This window comes from Mauremys reevesii, linkage group 6, assembly GCF_016161935.1.
Source record: "Mauremys reevesii isolate NIE-2019 linkage group 6, ASM1616193v1, whole genome shotgun sequence".
Lineage (NCBI taxonomy): Eukaryota > Metazoa > Chordata > Testudines > Geoemydidae > Mauremys > Mauremys reevesii.
Window position 1 is genome coordinate 56,580,071 of NC_052628.1, and position 19,000 is coordinate 56,599,070.

Consider the following 19,000-nt stretch of genomic DNA (forward strand, 5'->3'; position numbering starts at 1 on the left):
AAACAGTATCCACCCACACTGGGCTTAATCACAGTCTCATGTCCCTCCCAGCTCCATGCTGCACGTACAGCACAGTGGCACTCCCCTGGGCCTTCCTCTTCCGCCAGAGTCTCCTCTTCCCACCACCTAGGCTTCTCCCTGTCTCCCTAGTCCCAGTGAGCCTCTGCAGAGCATTCTGCTCTCGGTAGCTTCTCTTTCAGGCAGCAAGAGTCCCACATTTAAGTGCTTTCTCTTGCTCTCTCTCTGCCCCACTCCTGACTGACTCTCACACCCGACTCACCCAATCTCCCTCCCTCTAGGGCCCATGGTCACTGACCAGACAGATGTGCACTAGCCTCTTCCCTCTTAGAGGACTAGTGCCACCTGTGACATCCTTACACTTGGCGGTCTTTCCAGGAAAATTAGCATGGCTATGGGATCAGATTACACCAGTGAATTACCACCTGAGTGAATCTGGCCCTTAAACTCCTATATCTTTTACAATTATACTATCTCATGGAACTAGAAGGGACCCTGAAAGGTCATTGAGTTCAGTCCCCTACCTTCACTTGCAGGACCAAGCACTGATTTTGCCCCAGATCCCTAAGTGGCCCCCTCAAGAATTGAGCTCATAACGCTGGGTTTAGCAGGCCAATGCTCAAACCACTGAGCTATCTCTCTTCCCATCCTTGCTCTCCTTCAAGAAATGCATTAAGTATAAAATAAACAGTCTTTCTGACAAATCAATGGTATCCCATTTAGCAATCATCATTATAAACCTCCATTGCTCTTATTCAGACTTAATTCCACTCAACAAACACAGAATGTTGCAAAAGTGCCTGCTCAGTACAAGATATTTTCCCTTGTTGCTTTTCCCCCCATTACATCTTGAGAGTCTGTGAGAAGAAGCACTTCATATGGACTATACCTGCATTCCTCACTAATGATTTAGGGAAAACTTCAGCTTCAAATATGAATTAGTTTGGACTCTTAGGTTTATAAGGACAGAGTAGATTTGTATAAGAAAAACATCTGAGTAAGATATTGTGAACATTTTCAGACTTTATTCAGACTGCTGATTCCGTCTCTTTAGCTTTACTTTGTAAAGATTAAATATATATATATACCTATTATGGAAGATGTAACTATCCCAGAGTTTTCCACTGGGTTGCTATTAAGTACACTTTTGCAGGGAGGTACTGAGAATGATATTTCTTAAGGCTTGCCCACACATTTATTTTGGAATAAGGAAGGGTGTAAATTTAAAGCATTATACCTACTCCAGAGTAACTCCCCATGTGGACACTCTTACTCGGGAATAGGAGTGCCTTTTTCCTGTTTATCTTAATCTACTTCCAAAGTTTATCAGAAAAAGGCACTCTTATTCTAGAATAAAAGCATCACATGGGGAGCTATTATGGAATAGCTATTTCAGTCAATTTCCCTGTGTAGACAAGCCCTTATTTTGTCTGACTATACACTAACAAATTAATTAGATATTCTACACAGTAAAATAAATTTTGACAGAATAGGACAGACTAATCCAAGTATGCTGATTGACCTCCACCCACTTGACATATTATTAATATGGCTAGGAGCATGTATGCCTCATTTGCCAGCAAATTGCATCTATCATTTTAGGGAATCCTGCTATCCATGTTTCAAGCTTTAAAAGCTTAGTTGTGGTTTTAGAAGTGAAATCCAAAGCAGGGGAAAATTGTTTTTACTCTCCAGCACTTCTTTATGATGTATAATGACTGTCTCAAGGTTAAAAACGACTACTTTTTCATTTTTATTTTTAACCAGGAGCAGCTCTAGGTATTTTGCCGCCCCAAGCACGACAGGCAGGCTGCCTTCGGCAGCTTGCCTGCGGGAGGTCCCCGGTCCTGCAGATTCGGCAGCACGCCTGCGGGAGGTCCACCAAAGCCGCAGGACCAGCGGACCCTCCGCAGGCATGCTGTTGAAGGCAACCTGCCTGCTGCCCTCGCGGCGACTGGCAGAGCGCCCCCCATGGCTTGCCGTCCCAGGCACATGCTTGGCATGCTGGTGCCTGGAGCCGTGCCTGTTTTTAACACTTTAGAAATATCAGTGCCTCATTTCCCTCTCTTTGCTAGTGGACCCAGGGAAGATCTTTGGAAGACTATGAGATGCAGATATCATTTGAAATCGTCTAATGTCTGATCTACATTAGAAAAATGACCAGTCAGGGGAGATTGGATTAGATTAGCGTCTCATGCAGCATCACTATTTAGGTCTTAAAGTGATCTTACCAAGGTCCTTTGGAAAAGAGAGGTCACACGGGGTTCAACTCTCCATTTGTTTATATCACTGTAAATCAGGAGTAATTCCGTTCAACTCAATGGAGTTATACCAATAAAAAAAACTCCTATGAGAGGAGATTCAGACCCATTGTGTGCTGATTGTAAGAACCAGCTCCCCCTGCCCAGGAAACAGAGCAGGGAGAGCTACAGCTCAGGTCACAGCCCTCCTAAGCTCTTGTCAGTATCCTCCAGCAAAGTAAGGGAAACAAGAACTCCATGCTTCCAATGCAAAAAAGTAAATATATAAAAAGTCTGATTTTTTTACAATAGAGGGAATGTTCATGAGCTCTTCCTTGCAGCCAACAAACAACAGCCTCAGGGACATCTAAAAAGCTTTAAAACACTGGTTTTGTTGAAGGAGAATTTCAGATGAAAATACAAATTTTGACTGTGACAGATATGAATATCAGATAACACAGCTGTACAGGGGTTATCATTGAAAATAGGACTTAACTATACTTACATTAGAAAGAAGCAGTGGATGGAAAAATAGATTTTTCATTTCTCAGTTCACTGTTAAGATGGTTCTTTGTCTGCACTTGAACTGTTTTGTTTTCAATAAAAGCATGTATTTTAAAGCTTTTTAAAGCATGTTAAAGCATTTTTAACTTTAAAGATGTTGGGAGCAATGTGCTTTTAAGTCTAAGCCCCATGGCATGGTGGATGAGGAGACACTCCACCTCAGTGGGAGCAGCATGCCTGAGAAAGACACAATTTCTTTGTGGAAGCACCCACTAAAGCAGCCTCTGCTACAGTCACTCAAAAGGGACAGCATGTATCCTCTGCACTCCACACAAAAAGTTGGGTGCTGAGGTGAGAGGCCAGGTCCATGGCATAGCCTTGGGAATCTTCCCCTTCTTTGGGGAGCCTATCACCACTAACCTGAGCAGTCCTTCATAAGGCTGAATTTGGATGGAACTAGGGAAGAGGTTCCTGAGCTCTGACCTCTATCGTCTAACCCACATAGGGTTAGATACATTTGGACCCCCACATGGCATCTGTAATATACTGGCAAACTCAGGCTGGAAAATGTCCAAAGTAGTATTATTTATAATGCTGTGGTGTTTATGCTTTTAAAACAGTTTCTCAACTGGCCTTCAGCTTCTTGTCTCCACTGCACCAAGGTATGTCCTGCTGTGTAACAGCATTTTCACGTTATTCTTGTCTACCTCACACGTAACAGTTGCTGTTTTAAGGGGGGTGACTAGGCAATAATAAAGCAACATCCTTTCATTTCTAACTGCTACTCATCAAGATACAAGTTCCCCAGTTTTCTAGTCATTTAATGTATGCATAAGAGGGATTTTTTCCAGTTATCACTAAACAATTATTGTAATAATGTTTAATTCAGCAGAAAGTGCTACACAAACTCTTTTCAAGGTGACAGTTCTTCTTTATCTTCTGAGGCAAGAGGGGTCTGTATGGAATAAACTTCTTTTAGGTGTTCCACCATAGCTTTTTCTTCCTCTTCCAGAGCTCCATCTTCTTTCATCTCCCATCTGAAAGAAAATATAGTTTTGTTAGTTCCCTTGTATTTTTCAAATCAGTCATTAAACAAACTGATAAAAAAATTCAACATAGACACCATGTGTTTATTGCCAAACGTATTGTGTTAACTGAAATTTCTGAACCACACTACATATGAACAGAAAAATCACACCCTATGCAAGCCTTCTGGCATTTAAACTGCCAAATCTCTGACAAGCTTCCTCCTATGTCTATGCCCCAGCATTTTCCCTTTCAGTTTTGTATCACACCTTAATAGCAAATTGACCAGAAGCAATGCAAAACTGACAGAGAGAGGTGGAGCAGCTAGCATGTGTTTTTGAGATGGAGGTTGGCATATACTTCCCAGAGTTAATTACTTTAAAGTGAAAATCAGATAGCACAGGATTCTCTATTCATGAACAGTGTGGCAGGTCATCATGCTGTTAAAGTGGTACAAATGAATTTAAAGAGCTGCCTTACAAAATGGCTTAGTTTTTTGAAAATGTCACATACACTGTCAACTCTAGAAGTGACACAAGCATCTTCCCTTTTCCTCATATGGATGCTCACTCTAACCTACCATTAGCTACCCCCATTAAAATTAATGCAAAACTGCCATTGACTACAAAAGGAATTGGGATTGGATCCTGGGTGAACAACAGAGCACCCTAGATAGAAAATATATATTTTAATTACATTTATGCATCTCTTTTTACTACATTCTCTCTCTGTATGTATGTTTTTATTATCAGTGATACATAGGCTTATTTTAAGAAATATTATTCATATTTTATAATATTACTTTTCATATCATTATTAGGAACATCTGCAGGGAATGACTGTGCAGATAGTTATTTTTATTTAGCACCATTCATATTTCAGCATCAGTTATTGTAAGACACAAGGAAGGACATTCAAACATATTTATTAGTTTATTAAGTAGAACTGAATTTGCTGATGATGGGGCAAAATTTTACTAAAGTCCCACAAACCACTCCACAGAAACAGGGTGGTTTTTTTAATATGATAACATGTAAACACCATTTTACTCTCACTTCTAAGAACAGCAACAAACATCTCAATTTTCAAGATTAAGAGTATTTAATAGTTTCTACAGACCTATTGAAAACCTTTCCAATAAATGTCATGACTATAGCATTCAACTGCACTGGGAACCCCTCTTCCTCCAAAAATCTCCAGAAGGCCTACCTGTTCCGCTAACACTATAGCATTACATCTCATTCTGGGTCTGATTCTGTTCTCGTGTACACCAATTTTATACTGAATTCCACTGACATGAGGGTAGTTATTCCCAGTTTATGCTGATGTATGTAAGAATGGAATAAGGCCCTCTGTCTTTGTTGTAACAAGTTGTGCTTTTAGAATAAGTTGTTTGGACCAGGGACTCTATTTAGTCTATTTTACTGTAGTGCCACATCCATTTGCAATGCAATATAAGTGATGATAGATTCAATTCCTAAATGTTTCTGGTATGATATCAGTAGCAAAATGGTGAGCTCTCCATGCTCCCCCCCCAAGCATTTCTACTGAGGTGAATACAAGAAATTCAAACTTCTCCTTTTCAGTTTCTGTCTGATTGGCTGTAGTAATATAATGACTTAGCACTTACTCAACACTTTTCATCCACAGACTATTATTTATTATTTGTATTATGACAGCACCTAGGGCCCCCAATCATGGATCACGTGCTAGGCACTGTACAAACAAACAACGCAATGACAGTTCCTGCACCAAAGAGCCTATAATGATATCTCAAAACACTTGACAAAGGTGGATAAATAACATGATCACCACTGTTTACACATGGGAAAACTGAGGTATAGAGAACTTCAGTGCTGAAGGTCACACAGAGAATCAATGTTTGTACCAGGAAGAGAACTCAGATTTCCTGACTGCTAATAAATACTGTCTACACTGGGCCACTCTGTCCTCTGTAAAAAGATACAATATTTATCTGAAAGTCCCACTGACTTCAATGAGAGTTGCACGTGCATATCTGAGGGCAGACTGATACAAAATGACAGCAATGCATTGATATGCATTGTGAAGATGTATCTTTACTGTCAGAAAGGATTAGTAATTTCATTTTAAAAATAAAAATGTAAGGTCTAGTGAACATAGAAAAATCTAGAGAAACCATGCAGGAGATCTTAGATGGACAGCAGGAATAGATGACCCTCTAAGCAAAGATCCTGATATCATGCAAAGCCATTAGTAAAAATGGGTAAACAATACACATATGAATAACTGCTTCAAAACAAAGTTTTTCAAAGCATTTTCTGAAGCATTAGTGGTAAAGACTTCCATAATTAGTAATCCAATAAAACCAAGTATAACATATACCTTACATTATTCTGTATAAATAAGACAACCATTGCCAAATTATCCTTACCCTTGAAGGAAGGATGGTCTTGTGGCTAAGGTACATGATGGAGACTCAGGAGTGCTAAATAATATTCCTAGTATTACCACAGACTCATTATGTAACCTGGGTAAACCACTTAATCGCTGTGTGCCTCCTTTTCCCCACCTATATAATAATATATTTCATCATAAGGAGTTGTGATGTTTTATTCATTATTTATAAGATGCTGAAATACTGCTGTGATGAGGTCTATAGAAATGCCAATAAATAAAATATACGTTCTATTGATTACCACCACATACAAAGGCAAAACAAATTACAAAAACTGTAAAATGCAGAAAAATTACTTTTGCATTTTACAGATTGTGATATGTTTTATTTATCAGTGTCAAAACAGATTCTAGCTGTTAATAAAACCATTAATTGATTCTTGATTAAGCAGGATATTGACTAATTAAACTGCCAAGGAAATAAGGCTAACACTCTCTAAGAAAAAGCAAAACATAAAAAGCGGTCTGATGTTTGTTCTTTTTTGCATATGTATGTAAGCCACACATCTCCCGGGTGTAGTGTTCTGTCCCATCTAGTGTCACAGAGACCACTTAGAGAGAGAGAGAAAGAGATTGAGTCTGCTCTACAGCCTTAGCTAATAGTCAGTTAGCTTTTAGCTTATGCAGTAGAGACTCATGCACTTAGCTCCTGAGGACCGGGGTCTGTCTGTGTTGTATGCTTTACTGCGATTTAATACTTTACAAATACACAGCAAAATGATTATTGTATAAATAATGTTATGAGCTGGATGAAACCTTGTTATTAATTGAGTTAAAACCTCATTCAAATTGATGTATGAATGCATCCTTCATTTAAGACAGCTAAGAGATAGTTAAGGTTCTCAACCTGTGGTCCCCGGACCTCTGGGGATCCAACAGACTATGTCTAAGATTTCCATTTGAAATTTTTTAGGAATTCACAAATGAAAAAAGGTTGTGAACCACTGAGCTAAGGCAACACATCTCTGTGTTTGGAGAAGCAGAACTTTGTATATTCCTTGTATATAATAAAATTGCATCAAAGAAAATACTAGACTCCATCAATTTCTACTTTCAATTGGAACGTCACAGGGCTCTGAAGTTTGACTAGCTGCTTAGGTTGAAAAGGTGCAGCACTAATTACAAATTAGGAATAAAACAAATATTATCTAAATAAACATTTTAATGACTGGATTTAGACACTGAGATTGTGCACCTTCTATCTCTTTGTTTCATTGTTAAATGTACATATTTAAGGTAATTTAACTACATTTTATGCAAATGAAATATTTGAAAACATTGAAACCCAGTGATGATTACTTATACCTCTTAGTGTCACTAAACATAGTTAATGACATTGCAGGACACAGAGATTTTCAAAACTGTGTGCCTAAAGTTTGGCCTGATTTTCAGCACTGCTGAGCACCTGCAGCTCCCATTAATTTTAATTATCAATTGTTTAGGTGCCTAAATGTGGATTTAGGAACCCTACTTTAGAAATCACATTTTGAAAATCTTGGCCATAATTCTGAAAGTCAGTTTGGGCCAGATCCTGAAAGGTGAGTAATGCCTTTCTTCTTGTGTAAATGAGCTCTGCTATGGATTGACTAATTCTGACAATGGTCTAGCTAATGCAAGTAAGGGGGGTTCAAAAAGGCTCTTCAGCTGCTCCATGACTGCAACCCATGAGCTGCGGAGGAAGATGAAAATCAATGGGAACCAATGACAGTCAGTGGGATTTAGGCTCCTAAGTGCCTAAATAAATTTTGAAAATGAGATTTGGGCTCTTAAATCAGTTAGACAATGCCTAAATATCTTTAAAAATCTGGGTGAAAACTCTTGGGAGCAGGTTTTACATAGTCCTTGAACAATGGGGTCCTTGTCTCAAGCTCCTGATGGGGTAGAGATAATCCTCATCTGGATCTCAACAGAACCAAAACTTTTCAGCTCCACTGGAGACAACCAACCTCTGATGAAGGTCAGGCTCTGAGAGTGACTAATGTGAAGTGTGAGTGTTACAGATAGCCTTGCTTTTAAGAGGTTATATGGGCATGTTTTGCACAGAAGCAATCCTAACAAGCTTTAACTAAGTTTTTGTTTCTAGGAATATATTTTTATAATGAGACAATACTATCTGTTCACATGGGGGACAAGAACAATAAGAATCTTCTTTGGCTATCCCTCGATGCAGGGGCGGCTCTAGACACCAGCGCGCCAAGCAGGCGCTTGGGGCGGCCGTTTCCCGGGGGGGCGGCATTTGGCTCCGGTGGAGCTCCTGCCGGCATGCCTGCGGCAGGTCCACCGGAGCCCGGGACGAGCGGACCTGCCGCAGGCACGACTGCGGCGGGTCCCGTCTTCCCGCGGCTCCGGTTGAGCTCCCGCAGGCATGACTGCGGCAGGTCCGCTCGCCCCGGGCTCCGGTGGACCTGCCGCAGGCATGCCGGCAGGAGCTCAACCGGAGCCGCGGGAAGAGGGGACCCGCCGCGGGACCGGGGAAGGGCGGCGCAGCGCTCCGCGCTGCTTGGGGCAGCCCGATTTCTAGAGCCGCCCCTGCCTCGATGCGAGGATGATATCTGCATAGGGGGTTCATTGGTGGGTTTTTAAGTGGCTGAGGAGCCCAATTCGTGACCTGTAGATTTTCCCACAGAAGTGACAGGTGTAATCTTGGAGGAGACACAGTTGTTGGCTGGACTGTTGTGCCCTTTCTTTCCTCCTTTGTCACTTCTCTGTCTCATGAGCACATCTGTTCTCCTCAAAGCGGGCTGTGGCTTGGTGTATGGTGTGGCGCCACACTATGTCCTGTTTCGCACCAAGTCCTCCCAGTTCATTGGGTTGATGCCTCCCTTTTTAAGGTGTACTTTCAATACGTCTTTGAAGGGCTTCCACTGCCCTCTGCGAGCCTTTCTTCCCTGACTTACCTGACAGAAGAGTCCTTGCTTCGGGAGGCGAGAGTCAGGAACACGTGCACAGTAGCCAGCCCAGTGGAGTTGGTGTTTCATGACCTCTGCCTTTGTACTGCTGATGTTCACTGAAGAGAGAACGCTGATGTTAATGTGTCAGTCTTCCCAGCTGATCCTGAGAATCCTCCTGAGGCAGTGCTGTTGGAACCACTCCAGCTGCTTGAGATGTCGTCTGTAGGTTACTCAGGTCTGACATCCATAGAGAAGGGTGGGGATGACAACTGGTGCCTGTTTGCAGATCCCTATCATTGAAGACTCGTTTGAGTAGTCTTCCAAAGGATATACTGGCACAGTGGATCCTATATTAAATTGCCATGTCAATGCTGGCTCTTTGGGAGAGGTGGCTGTCAATGTATGGAAAATGGTCCGCATTTTCCAGGGGTTCTCCACTGATGGTGACTTGTGGAGTATGAAGAGTAGTTTGTGCAGGTGAGAGCTAGTAGAGTACCTTGGTTTTCCCAATGTTGAGAGAGAGACCCAGGCTGTGATAGGCATCTGCAAAAAGATTTAGGGTGCTTTTTAGGTCAGCCTCTGTGTGTCTGAAAATGACGCAGTCATCTGCATACTGAAGGTCAGTGACGCCAAATCTCGTGATCTTAGATTTTGTTTGGAGACGTCGGAGATTGAGGAGTTCACCATCCATACGATACTCAATCCTGATTCCATCAGGAAGGTGGTCAAGGATGAGAATCGGATCACGGCAAGGTAAATGGAGAAGAGTGTTGGACCAAAGATCCAGCCCTACTTGACACCAGTGTGAATGATAAATGGTTCAGTCTCTGAGCCTTTGCACAGAAAGGTGGCACTCATCCCATTATGGAGTAGTCTGATGATGGAAATGAATTTCTGTGGACAGCCAAACCTACCCAGTATCTTCCATAGGGCATCATGATTGATAAGAGTCGAAGGCCTTGATTAGGTTAATGAATGCCATGAACAGTTCCTGGTGTTGCTCTCTGCACTTCTCTTGAATCTGTCATGCCACGAAGATCATGTCAGTTGTGCCTTGGGATGGTCTGAAGCCACACTGTGATTTGGGGAGGAGTTCCTCTGGCAGGGGAGAAGGTGGTTTAGTAGGATCTGGGCAAGGATCTTCCCTGCGATGAAGAGGAGGGCAATACCTCTATAGTTCTCGCACAAAGATTTTTCCCCTTTCTTGAATATTGTAACAATGTTGACATTCTTAAAGTCAGGTGGAATTTCTTCACAGGTCCAGAGTTAGCAACGTTTATGTTGGAGCATTGTTCCACCATCTTTAAAAAATCTCAGCTGAGATGGTATCTGGGCCTGGTGCATTGTGATTTTTTTGTCTGGGTGATGGCTTGTCAGACTTCCTCAGAAGATGGGGGATCAGCAAGGTGTTCCATTGCCGAGCATTGTGGAATAGACTCAATGGTGTCTTCAGAGACCATGAATTTGTGGTTTAGTAGGTTCTCAAAGTGCTCCTTCCAGCATTGTTTAATGGCCACATTGTCCTTGAGGAGGGTGGGGCCATCCTGGGAACATAAAGGAGTTGGGCCTTTGGAGCTTGGCCCATATATAGTTTTTGTAGCTTGAAAGAAGCTTCTCATGTTATCTTGGTATACGAAACCCAGGATATCAGAAGCCTTCTCTTACCACCACTTGGTTTTGATGTCACGTAGCTTCTTTTGGACTTTGGCTTTGAGCAGATAAGCCTCATGTTTTCATTGGTTAGAGGAATCATTTTGCCAGTTACAGAATGCAGTTGTTTTCTGTTGAATTAATGCTAGGATTTTCTCGTTGTTTTCATCAAACCAGTCTTGGTGCCAATGAGTGGAATAGCCTATAGTTTCAGCACATGCACTGTGAATGGTATTTTTACGTTGATCCCAGTACTCTTGAATGTCAATGATGTTATCAGGCAAGTTAGAGAATTTCTCAGACGCTGTTGCTGGAACATCTTGCAGCTGGCTTGGTCCTGAAGTGCTTTGACGTTGTACCACTTTCGCTTAGTCTTTGGGTGTTTGCGGTGTGGTGGAGTGAGCTGCAGGTACATGACTGATCTTACTAATAGATGGTCTGTCCAACAGTGATCTGTACCTCTCATGGTTTGTGTTATACAGACATCAGCGTAATCTTGAGCTCTGACCAGGGCCGTCCGGGGGGGAGGGGGCAAGTGGGGCAATTTGCCCCAGGCCCCGGAGGGGCCCCGTGAGCCCTGGCGCGGCGGTGGTCTGGGTCTTCGGCGGCGGGGGGCCCTTCAGTGCTGCCAAAGACGCGGAGCAACTGAAGGGCCCCCCACCTCCGAAATGCTGCCGAAGACCCAAACCGCAGCTGGGTGAGTACAAATGCCGCAGCTCCTCCGCTTTGCCCCAGGCCCCCTGAATCCTCTGGGCGGTTCTGGCTCTGACTATAACATAGTGAAGGAGGTGCCAGTATTTGGACCCAGGATATTTCCAGGTGGTCTTAAATTTGTTACTCTGCCTAGAGATGGTATTTGTGATGAGCAGGTCATACTCCACACGTTTGTTGAAGAGAATACCACTGGAGTTTACCATCCCTTCTTTGCCTATTGTGCCGCTCCAGAGTTGGGTGTCCCATCCGACTCTGGCATTGAAATGTCCCAGAAAATAATAAGAATACCTAATAGAAAGTGAAATTAAGTGGACAAACTGTGACTGAGTTGAGTAGTTCTCACTCAAAATTAACCAATACATACTCTTTATGGTACACTGAATTCACACAGTTTATATCAGCAATTATAAAATGGTAAGCATCCAATAATATTTTATGTATTTTTATTTATTTAGATTAAAATGATGCCTGCATAAGGCACTAGGTGCCTAAAATATAACTAATAAGACAACAAAAATGACAGCAGCGTTAAAACTATCTTTCGAACAGGAACTAAACATCTCTTTTCCTCCTCTTTGTTGTTTTGGGGAGCATACTCTCAGTCTTGTCCAAAACAGTTATCAAAACCTACCAAACAATAAAGTCCTGATTGCTGATCCTGCACTTCAATTTTACACCAGTCTAAGTTATACTGATATAAAATCTATGTAAGCAAGAGGAGAATCAGGCTCCTGATACTCATCATTTAGGGGCAAGGGACATTTATCCATAGATAGAATGAACCAGTGTCTTTAAACCCTTTCCAATGTAATTGGGGTTGGAGGTAGTTCTTTTCTGAGAGTAACATCTTTGTAGCTAGTATGACAATATTGCACAAATCTTTATAATAATTTAGCCTAGGCATAGGATCAAAGAGTCCCAACAGAAATAGTTTTTATAATAAAGACAAGTCCAGGTAGGTAATCCATATTATAATTTCTTTGATCACAGGACAAATGGTCATGGCAACTCTCAATGAGAACAAGACCATTAGCACTAAAAGCAGCACTAATGTAATAATAGGCACGTCTCAGAAGCTAGAGTAGTTTAGGTTGTTTACGTTTTACTAAAGATTCTGGGTCAGATTATGGATCTGGATCTCAGTTACGCTGGTGTAAATCTGGAATAATCTGATTTAAGGGGAGTTATGCTGATCAGTGCAAGTAAAATCAAAATGTAGTCCTCAAATACAAGCTTCCCCTCCCTCCTGGAAATACTATAAAAACACCTTATATTAAGTTGGGGGCTGGGCAATTACACCACTCCATTGAAACTGCCAGGTGGGGAAGCCACTTTCCATTTTAGCTACAAGAGGGAAAAATTAAATGCTCCTTTGTTTAATAATAGCTGAAACAATGGAAAACTACTGCCCAATGACTTGACTGCATGTAAGTCTGGGCAGTGGCTGGGCCATGTGGTTTCTCAAGGGTCCGATAAACACAAGAATGGGACTGATATGGTTGCAGCGGTGTATCTGTGTGGGTGGCAAAGAAGCAGCAGAAATATCAGAGAAGCAAAGAAGCCACGATGGCTGGAGAAACACCAGTGTCACCCAAGAAAAACTAAGGCCATGTCTACACTTACGAGCTTCCAGCAGCACAGCTGTACGCATATTACTGCATCACTGTAAGATCACTTGTGTAGCCGCGTTATGCTGATGGAAGAGAGCTCTCCTGTCGACATAATAAAACCAGCTCAACTAGTGGAGGTAGCTATGTTGGCGGGAGAGTGTCTCCCACTGACATAGCACTGTGCACACAAGGGCTTATGCTGGCAAAACTTATGAGGCTCAGTGGGGTGTTTTTTCACACCTCTGAGCGACGAAAGTTTTGCCAACGTAAGTGGTAGTGTAGACATGACCTAGGAGAACATTCTGGGTAAAGCGCTGGCTGGAAAAAGGCTTGGAACTCTGAGCAAATAACTTTCTCCTGTTGTTTGATTCCTATGGTATTCAGGGAAACAGGACTTGGTATACATTTTTTTGTAAATAAACAGGATCACACCAAAGAAATACTTGACTCCATCATCAATTTCTCTTCCTAACAGAAACAACTCACAACCCCCTGAAAACTGGCTAAGTGCTCAGATCAAAAAGGTTTTTTAATACTTTAAAAGTTATTTCAGGACATAACCCATTTTTGCATTCATTCATAATCTGTTGGTCACCAGCATGCATTTTTCCTTTAATCACCGGGCATTCCTCTCTATGACAGATCAGTGAAAGGAACAACCAATATAACCATCAACAGGATTAGGAGGCTTAATGTTTGTCTGAAATCATGACGTTGATATTAACACAATCAATGCCCCAGAAGAAGGATGGGACACTCTGGATATGGTTTAATCAGGCTGAAACTTTATTATTAGATATCTGGGACTACCCAGTAGATAACAGTGTACAGTGCAGGTAACTCCACAATTATTTCAATATCTACCAGGGGGCTTCTGTCAGTCCTCACTTTTTCCATCCAGGTCCCAGCCAACCCACTGCTGGGACCTTACCATTCCTCCCTTGAGAGAGGGCTAGGGTGGGCTATAAAGGGGGGGAGCCAAGCCCCCGCTGTTCTACTCCTTTACCAAACACCTTCTTTAAGTCCTTTACCAAGCCATTTATCTGGTCACTGTATCCCCTGTCTACAGAGTACCTGCACTGGACATCTGCCCCACATACTGAGTTGCGACATCATAGCTTAACTCCCTTCCCTACTCACCCTAACAAAGCCTTCTGGATCCCGCTATGGGGAAGGCGAAACCCCCACTCCCACCTGGCCAATCTGGTGAGGGAAAAGAAAGGAGCAGCTAGCACGATGCCCACAGCAGGTCCTAATCAAACCTGGTATTTTGTCACTTCCAAGGGTGGGTGCTGCTCTGTCTGGCCTGGGGAAAAGGAGGCTTCTCCCACTGGGCATGCCCTTTATCAACTCCCTGCTCTTCCATTCCCTGCCAGATGAGTCAGCATCACCATGCTAACCTGCTCTGCTTTTCCAGCAGCATCTGTGCCTCTTTCTTCCCTGTACCCTTAAAGGTCAAAGGTCACCCCACTTAAATTGCGATGTGGTCAAATCTCACACAGCACACAGTTCCTCAATTACTCAAGTAAGTAACACTTTACCAAAAGCAATTAAATATACTCTTAATAGACCGATATAAGGTGCATGTCCATGAACAAAGTTTTGCAATAATTAACATGTTGTTATCCCATTTAGATATGACTTTACTGCCACATTTCAGCACAGTGAAGTATTAGTATTAGCTACTGTGAATGACTATTACGATTGCCTGCTTCATCCTCAGATTTATGATATGATTATAAGTTATAACATCTGGCCACGTAAGTAGCCTGTGCAGTTATTTGTGCAAGCTACCCAGATAAATGCTCTTAAACAGGGTGGCTGTCTTTTTCTTCTTCCCCTAATGCATCAAGGAGCCTCCTCAAACCCAGGAAGAAGTAGTGCAATCATTAATTTGAATTTATGGCACTTAGAGTCATTCTGAAAAACCACTTAACTTGTCTGATTGATTCATTTTAATTAATATGATTTGTTATATATTTTTAAGTAGAAGAGTTGTCTGCTCAGAAAGAATACAACTAAAAATGCTACCAGAAAACATTTAAAATAGTTCTACTTGAGGTACAACACAAATAGAAGTATGGCAGTCTATGCCAATGGAAGCTTAACTTACCCAAAACACTAGCTCAGGGGATTCTCGCTTTAGGTATTATCTTCATACTTGTCAGTGCATTTCACTGAAGAATTTGTAGTCTTTAAACCAGTTCAAAAAAGTTAAAAATATCATGTTTTCCATACATTATGTGGTTAAATTTGCCATTACCTGACAGTATTTATTAACGGGTTAGAGAGACACCAGGTCTCTCTTTCACTTTCTCAGATAGTTGCATTAGTGTAAGCTCGAAGTGTTATTACAAAAACCCTAATGGACAACAGAAGTCAAGGCAAGAATCTATGTTTGTTTTTCCAAAAAGGATGAAAATAATGCCTTTGTGTTCAAATGAAGGAAAGGATTCAACATTTACAACTCCAGAATTGTCCAAAATGGAACATGTTTCCACTAGCATATCACAAATGCACAACAATTGTTTTGGCAGTAATAGCTGGCACAAATTCAACCATGCAGTAGCTAGTCAACTAATGTGAATGTGAATGAAATTACCATCATGAATTACTTGCAAAATACTGGCTCCATCAGCTGAACAGCCAACGTGCAACCTCTGTTATTTCAAATTAATAGCAATGTGGCTTTTAGAGAAGACTTTCAAATATATAGTTGGCACATATTTTATTTTGGGTTGCCTTAGAATTTTGTAAGATTAAATTAAACCAACAGTCCAAAAGGTACTAGAGGTGTTTGAACCAATTCATGATACAATTATCCAAAATTTTGTTTGCAGCTCACATTACCATAATAAGATGAGTGTTAGTGTTCTGTAAATGTAGTAAAGCCAATTTTATAGCCAATCTGCAATTAAAAAAATTAAATTTAAAGGAAAATATTATGAAGTACCAATGGTTTTTTTTGAAGATTTATGACTAGACTTAGAAGAACAAATTGAGCAAAATTTCAAGATCACTTGAGTCTAGTAGCTTTAAAATGGAACCAAATCCTTTGAAAAGTTCAATTAATGTAAGTTTTTTAAATAAAGTGACAAAATGAGATGGTTAATCAATGCCTCTGCCACCAGAAAACCATCAGTCTCTAGGAGACTGGTATTATCACAGCTATGTACATAGGTTACTGCAGAAACCTCAACACACGATAAACAGAGATAGCAGCAAGGAGAAAAGTATCAAGTTTAGGACTGAAAATAAGCATAGAAGGTCTGCCTAAAAAAATCTTCCTTGAAGGACTGGGGCCTTAGTGAATAAAATGTATTCATTATACAGTATTCTAAATAATTTCCTGTTTTAAAATCTTTTCACATTAGCGTTGTGTAACATTAAAAGGTATAACTCCTGAGTGGCCTGTCCCTATGTAGGATTTTTCAAAAGCACTTGTGATTCACTTTAAGAAATGATAATTTAGTCTTACAGATCTGAAGACTTTGCACAGACATACATTTTGTAAAAATATATTCATTGCTATAAAATACGTATAGCAGATACAGCAAAGTAAAGTTTTAAAAATAGAGATGGTACTGATATAAACTTAGAGTATGTCTACACTGCCCTACAGTTCAAACTAAGGGAGTAGTTTGGACTACATTAGTGCAAACTCAAGACGTTTAAGTTCACATCAGTAGCATCCACATGGGAGAACTACAGTGCAGCACTTTTATGTGCATGGCTATTCACACACCTGAACAGGGGGGCAGTGTCCACATGCCCTTAGATGACACATTACTGGGCGCACTTGAACAAAGAAAAATATCTAACATTTCCTTCACATGCACCTCTCCTGTACATTGGATATATAGTTAATGTACTATAATTCTATTCATGTTTTTTTCTGCTGAATACAACACAATGCTTCAGTGGCCAGATCAAATAGTCATTGAACTCAGTGGAGTCTTACCCGATGTGGACTACCCAGATTGTCACCCAAGACACGGGGTGGGGAGTGGAGCGCAGGCTCTATGGACTGCTGTTTCCCACATAGGCAAGTGAGCAGAGAGGGACTGTGATGGGATGTACTTATCCTGCACTAGTTTATAAGGGGTTAATCACACTCTGTGGGCCAAGAAGGCCACGCCTCCTCATCCCTGCTGAGCATGCTCCAGCTGGAACCCGGATATAAAAGGGAGCAGCTCAGCTCATTCTAGGCTGACTGCTGAAGGGAGCAGAGGCGGGTTGCAGGTTCTTGGGGAGGGACTGCCAGTGCTCCAGTATGTAGAGGCTAGCCAACCCCCAGCCACCCGATGCCACAGATGGAGGAGAGACTGTGGAACCCCCAAGACTACCGGCCACAGAAGAATGGGTAGGAAGTAGCCCAGGAGGACTAAGCAATGATCTTATTGAGGTACCAGGCTTTGACTCTGTGTGTTTTGGAAGGATCTCTGCTGAGTTGGTGGTGGATACCCCTGGTGCAGACAGGGCCTTGGGCTGGGATCCAGTAAAACAGGGAGGGCCTGGGTACCCTAGCTGCAGCCCACCCCACTCTAGCCACTAGGCTACACTGCCCTGCCACAAAGGGTGGTCCCATTGACTCTGGCCACTAGGCCACAGACTCTAACCAAAGGACTGCTGCACTGATCATGACCATTAGGCCACACTCTGTTGGGAGCCAGGACTACTGTGGTGGCTGGGGAGTCTAGGCCATTTGGGCCGTCACAGTTCTACTTCAATTCCCACACAAACTGACCCCTGCTTGATGGGGTGGAGCTACCCTGCAGAGACAAAGACTTTTTCCAGACACACTTAATGCTCTGCCTAATGGTCTGACTCTGAGTCACAGTTCCTTCCCAGGTCTCCTAGGGCAGTTCCCCAGGATGTCCCTTATGCAGGATGAGTATCAACATTTCAACTTATGTATAGCTATACATGGCTAACACTCATAATATTTTCTCTCTCTCTGCTATTCTGAATTATAAAAGCTAAAGGGACAGTAAAAGGTTTTGCAATGACCCCAAAATAAATGTTTTACAATGTATTTTTAAAGCCCATACATGGCAATTTAGTGTGCATACATTTAATACATGATGCCATATTTGCTCTATTGACTTTTGTTTGCAATATTGCGATGAAGAGATGTAAATTGCACCTATACGCCTATGCAGACACTTGAAACTATAATATGTATTCTATTTAAGTGTTTGTTACAGATAACAAGGAAACATTTGCAATTAATACCAGAGTCATAGCATATTATATCAAAATATTCATAAACACATTCATATCCAGATAAAATTGACTCAAAGTTAAACTTACACAGGTTTTACCTATCACAGATTTACATCCTTTATGTTAGAATGTATTAAGGAGATTATTTAAAGATAGATTATTTTATTAGTTAATTTGGGAACAGTTTCTGATTTTTGTTTTGTTTATGATTTTATATTCTTGGTCAAAATAAATAAAGATTAAAAGAAATATAAAATTGTTTAAAGCAAATGTCATTTGTGACAGAGTAAGAATTTATAGAATTGGCGTAAAGTACAAGACATAATTCTTTAACCCAAACGCCTACAGAGCTATTAAACATACTTGTTGGTTTCATGAAGACTCTAAAAGACAGAAGCCTTGATATGTTCCAAAGATTATAAAGCACAATATTAAAAATTGGTCAATTTTTGGATTTCCATTTTCTAAGCATCACCCTTTCTTATTCTCTCAAACTGCTGTAGAACAGTTTGCACTGATACCTAGTACTTTCAATTCATTCAATAATCCTAGCTCACATAATCTTGAGGACAGGCTGTATATTGCTGTGTGCCACTTTTGATCAGCCTCTGTGTTTAGAATTTGGTAATTTATGACAACAAAATGTAAGATAAATATGTTGTTGACATCTGTATTATCTGTCACA

The 19,000-nt window shown here is 41.3% G+C and overlaps 1 protein-coding gene across 11 annotated transcripts in view; it reads right to left on the bottom strand.

Annotated features, from left to right (window-relative positions):
• Nucleotides 1–1,988: 1,988 nt before the first annotated feature.
• KIAA0825 (KIAA0825 ortholog) overlaps nucleotides 1,989–19,000 on the bottom strand; it is a 401,465-nt gene continuing 384,453 nt past the window's right edge. For 10 of the 11 annotated variants that reach the window (XM_039545356.1, XM_039545366.1, XM_039545362.1 and 7 more), the window contains one exon: nucleotides 1,989–3,799. In XM_039545356.1, the coding sequence (XP_039401290.1) occupies nucleotides 3,676–3,799 (124 nt within the window). In that variant the 3' untranslated portion in view covers nucleotides 1,989–3,675. The remainder of the gene's footprint in view (nucleotides 3,800–19,000) is intronic. The other variant, XM_039545359.1, reaches the window with a different exon arrangement.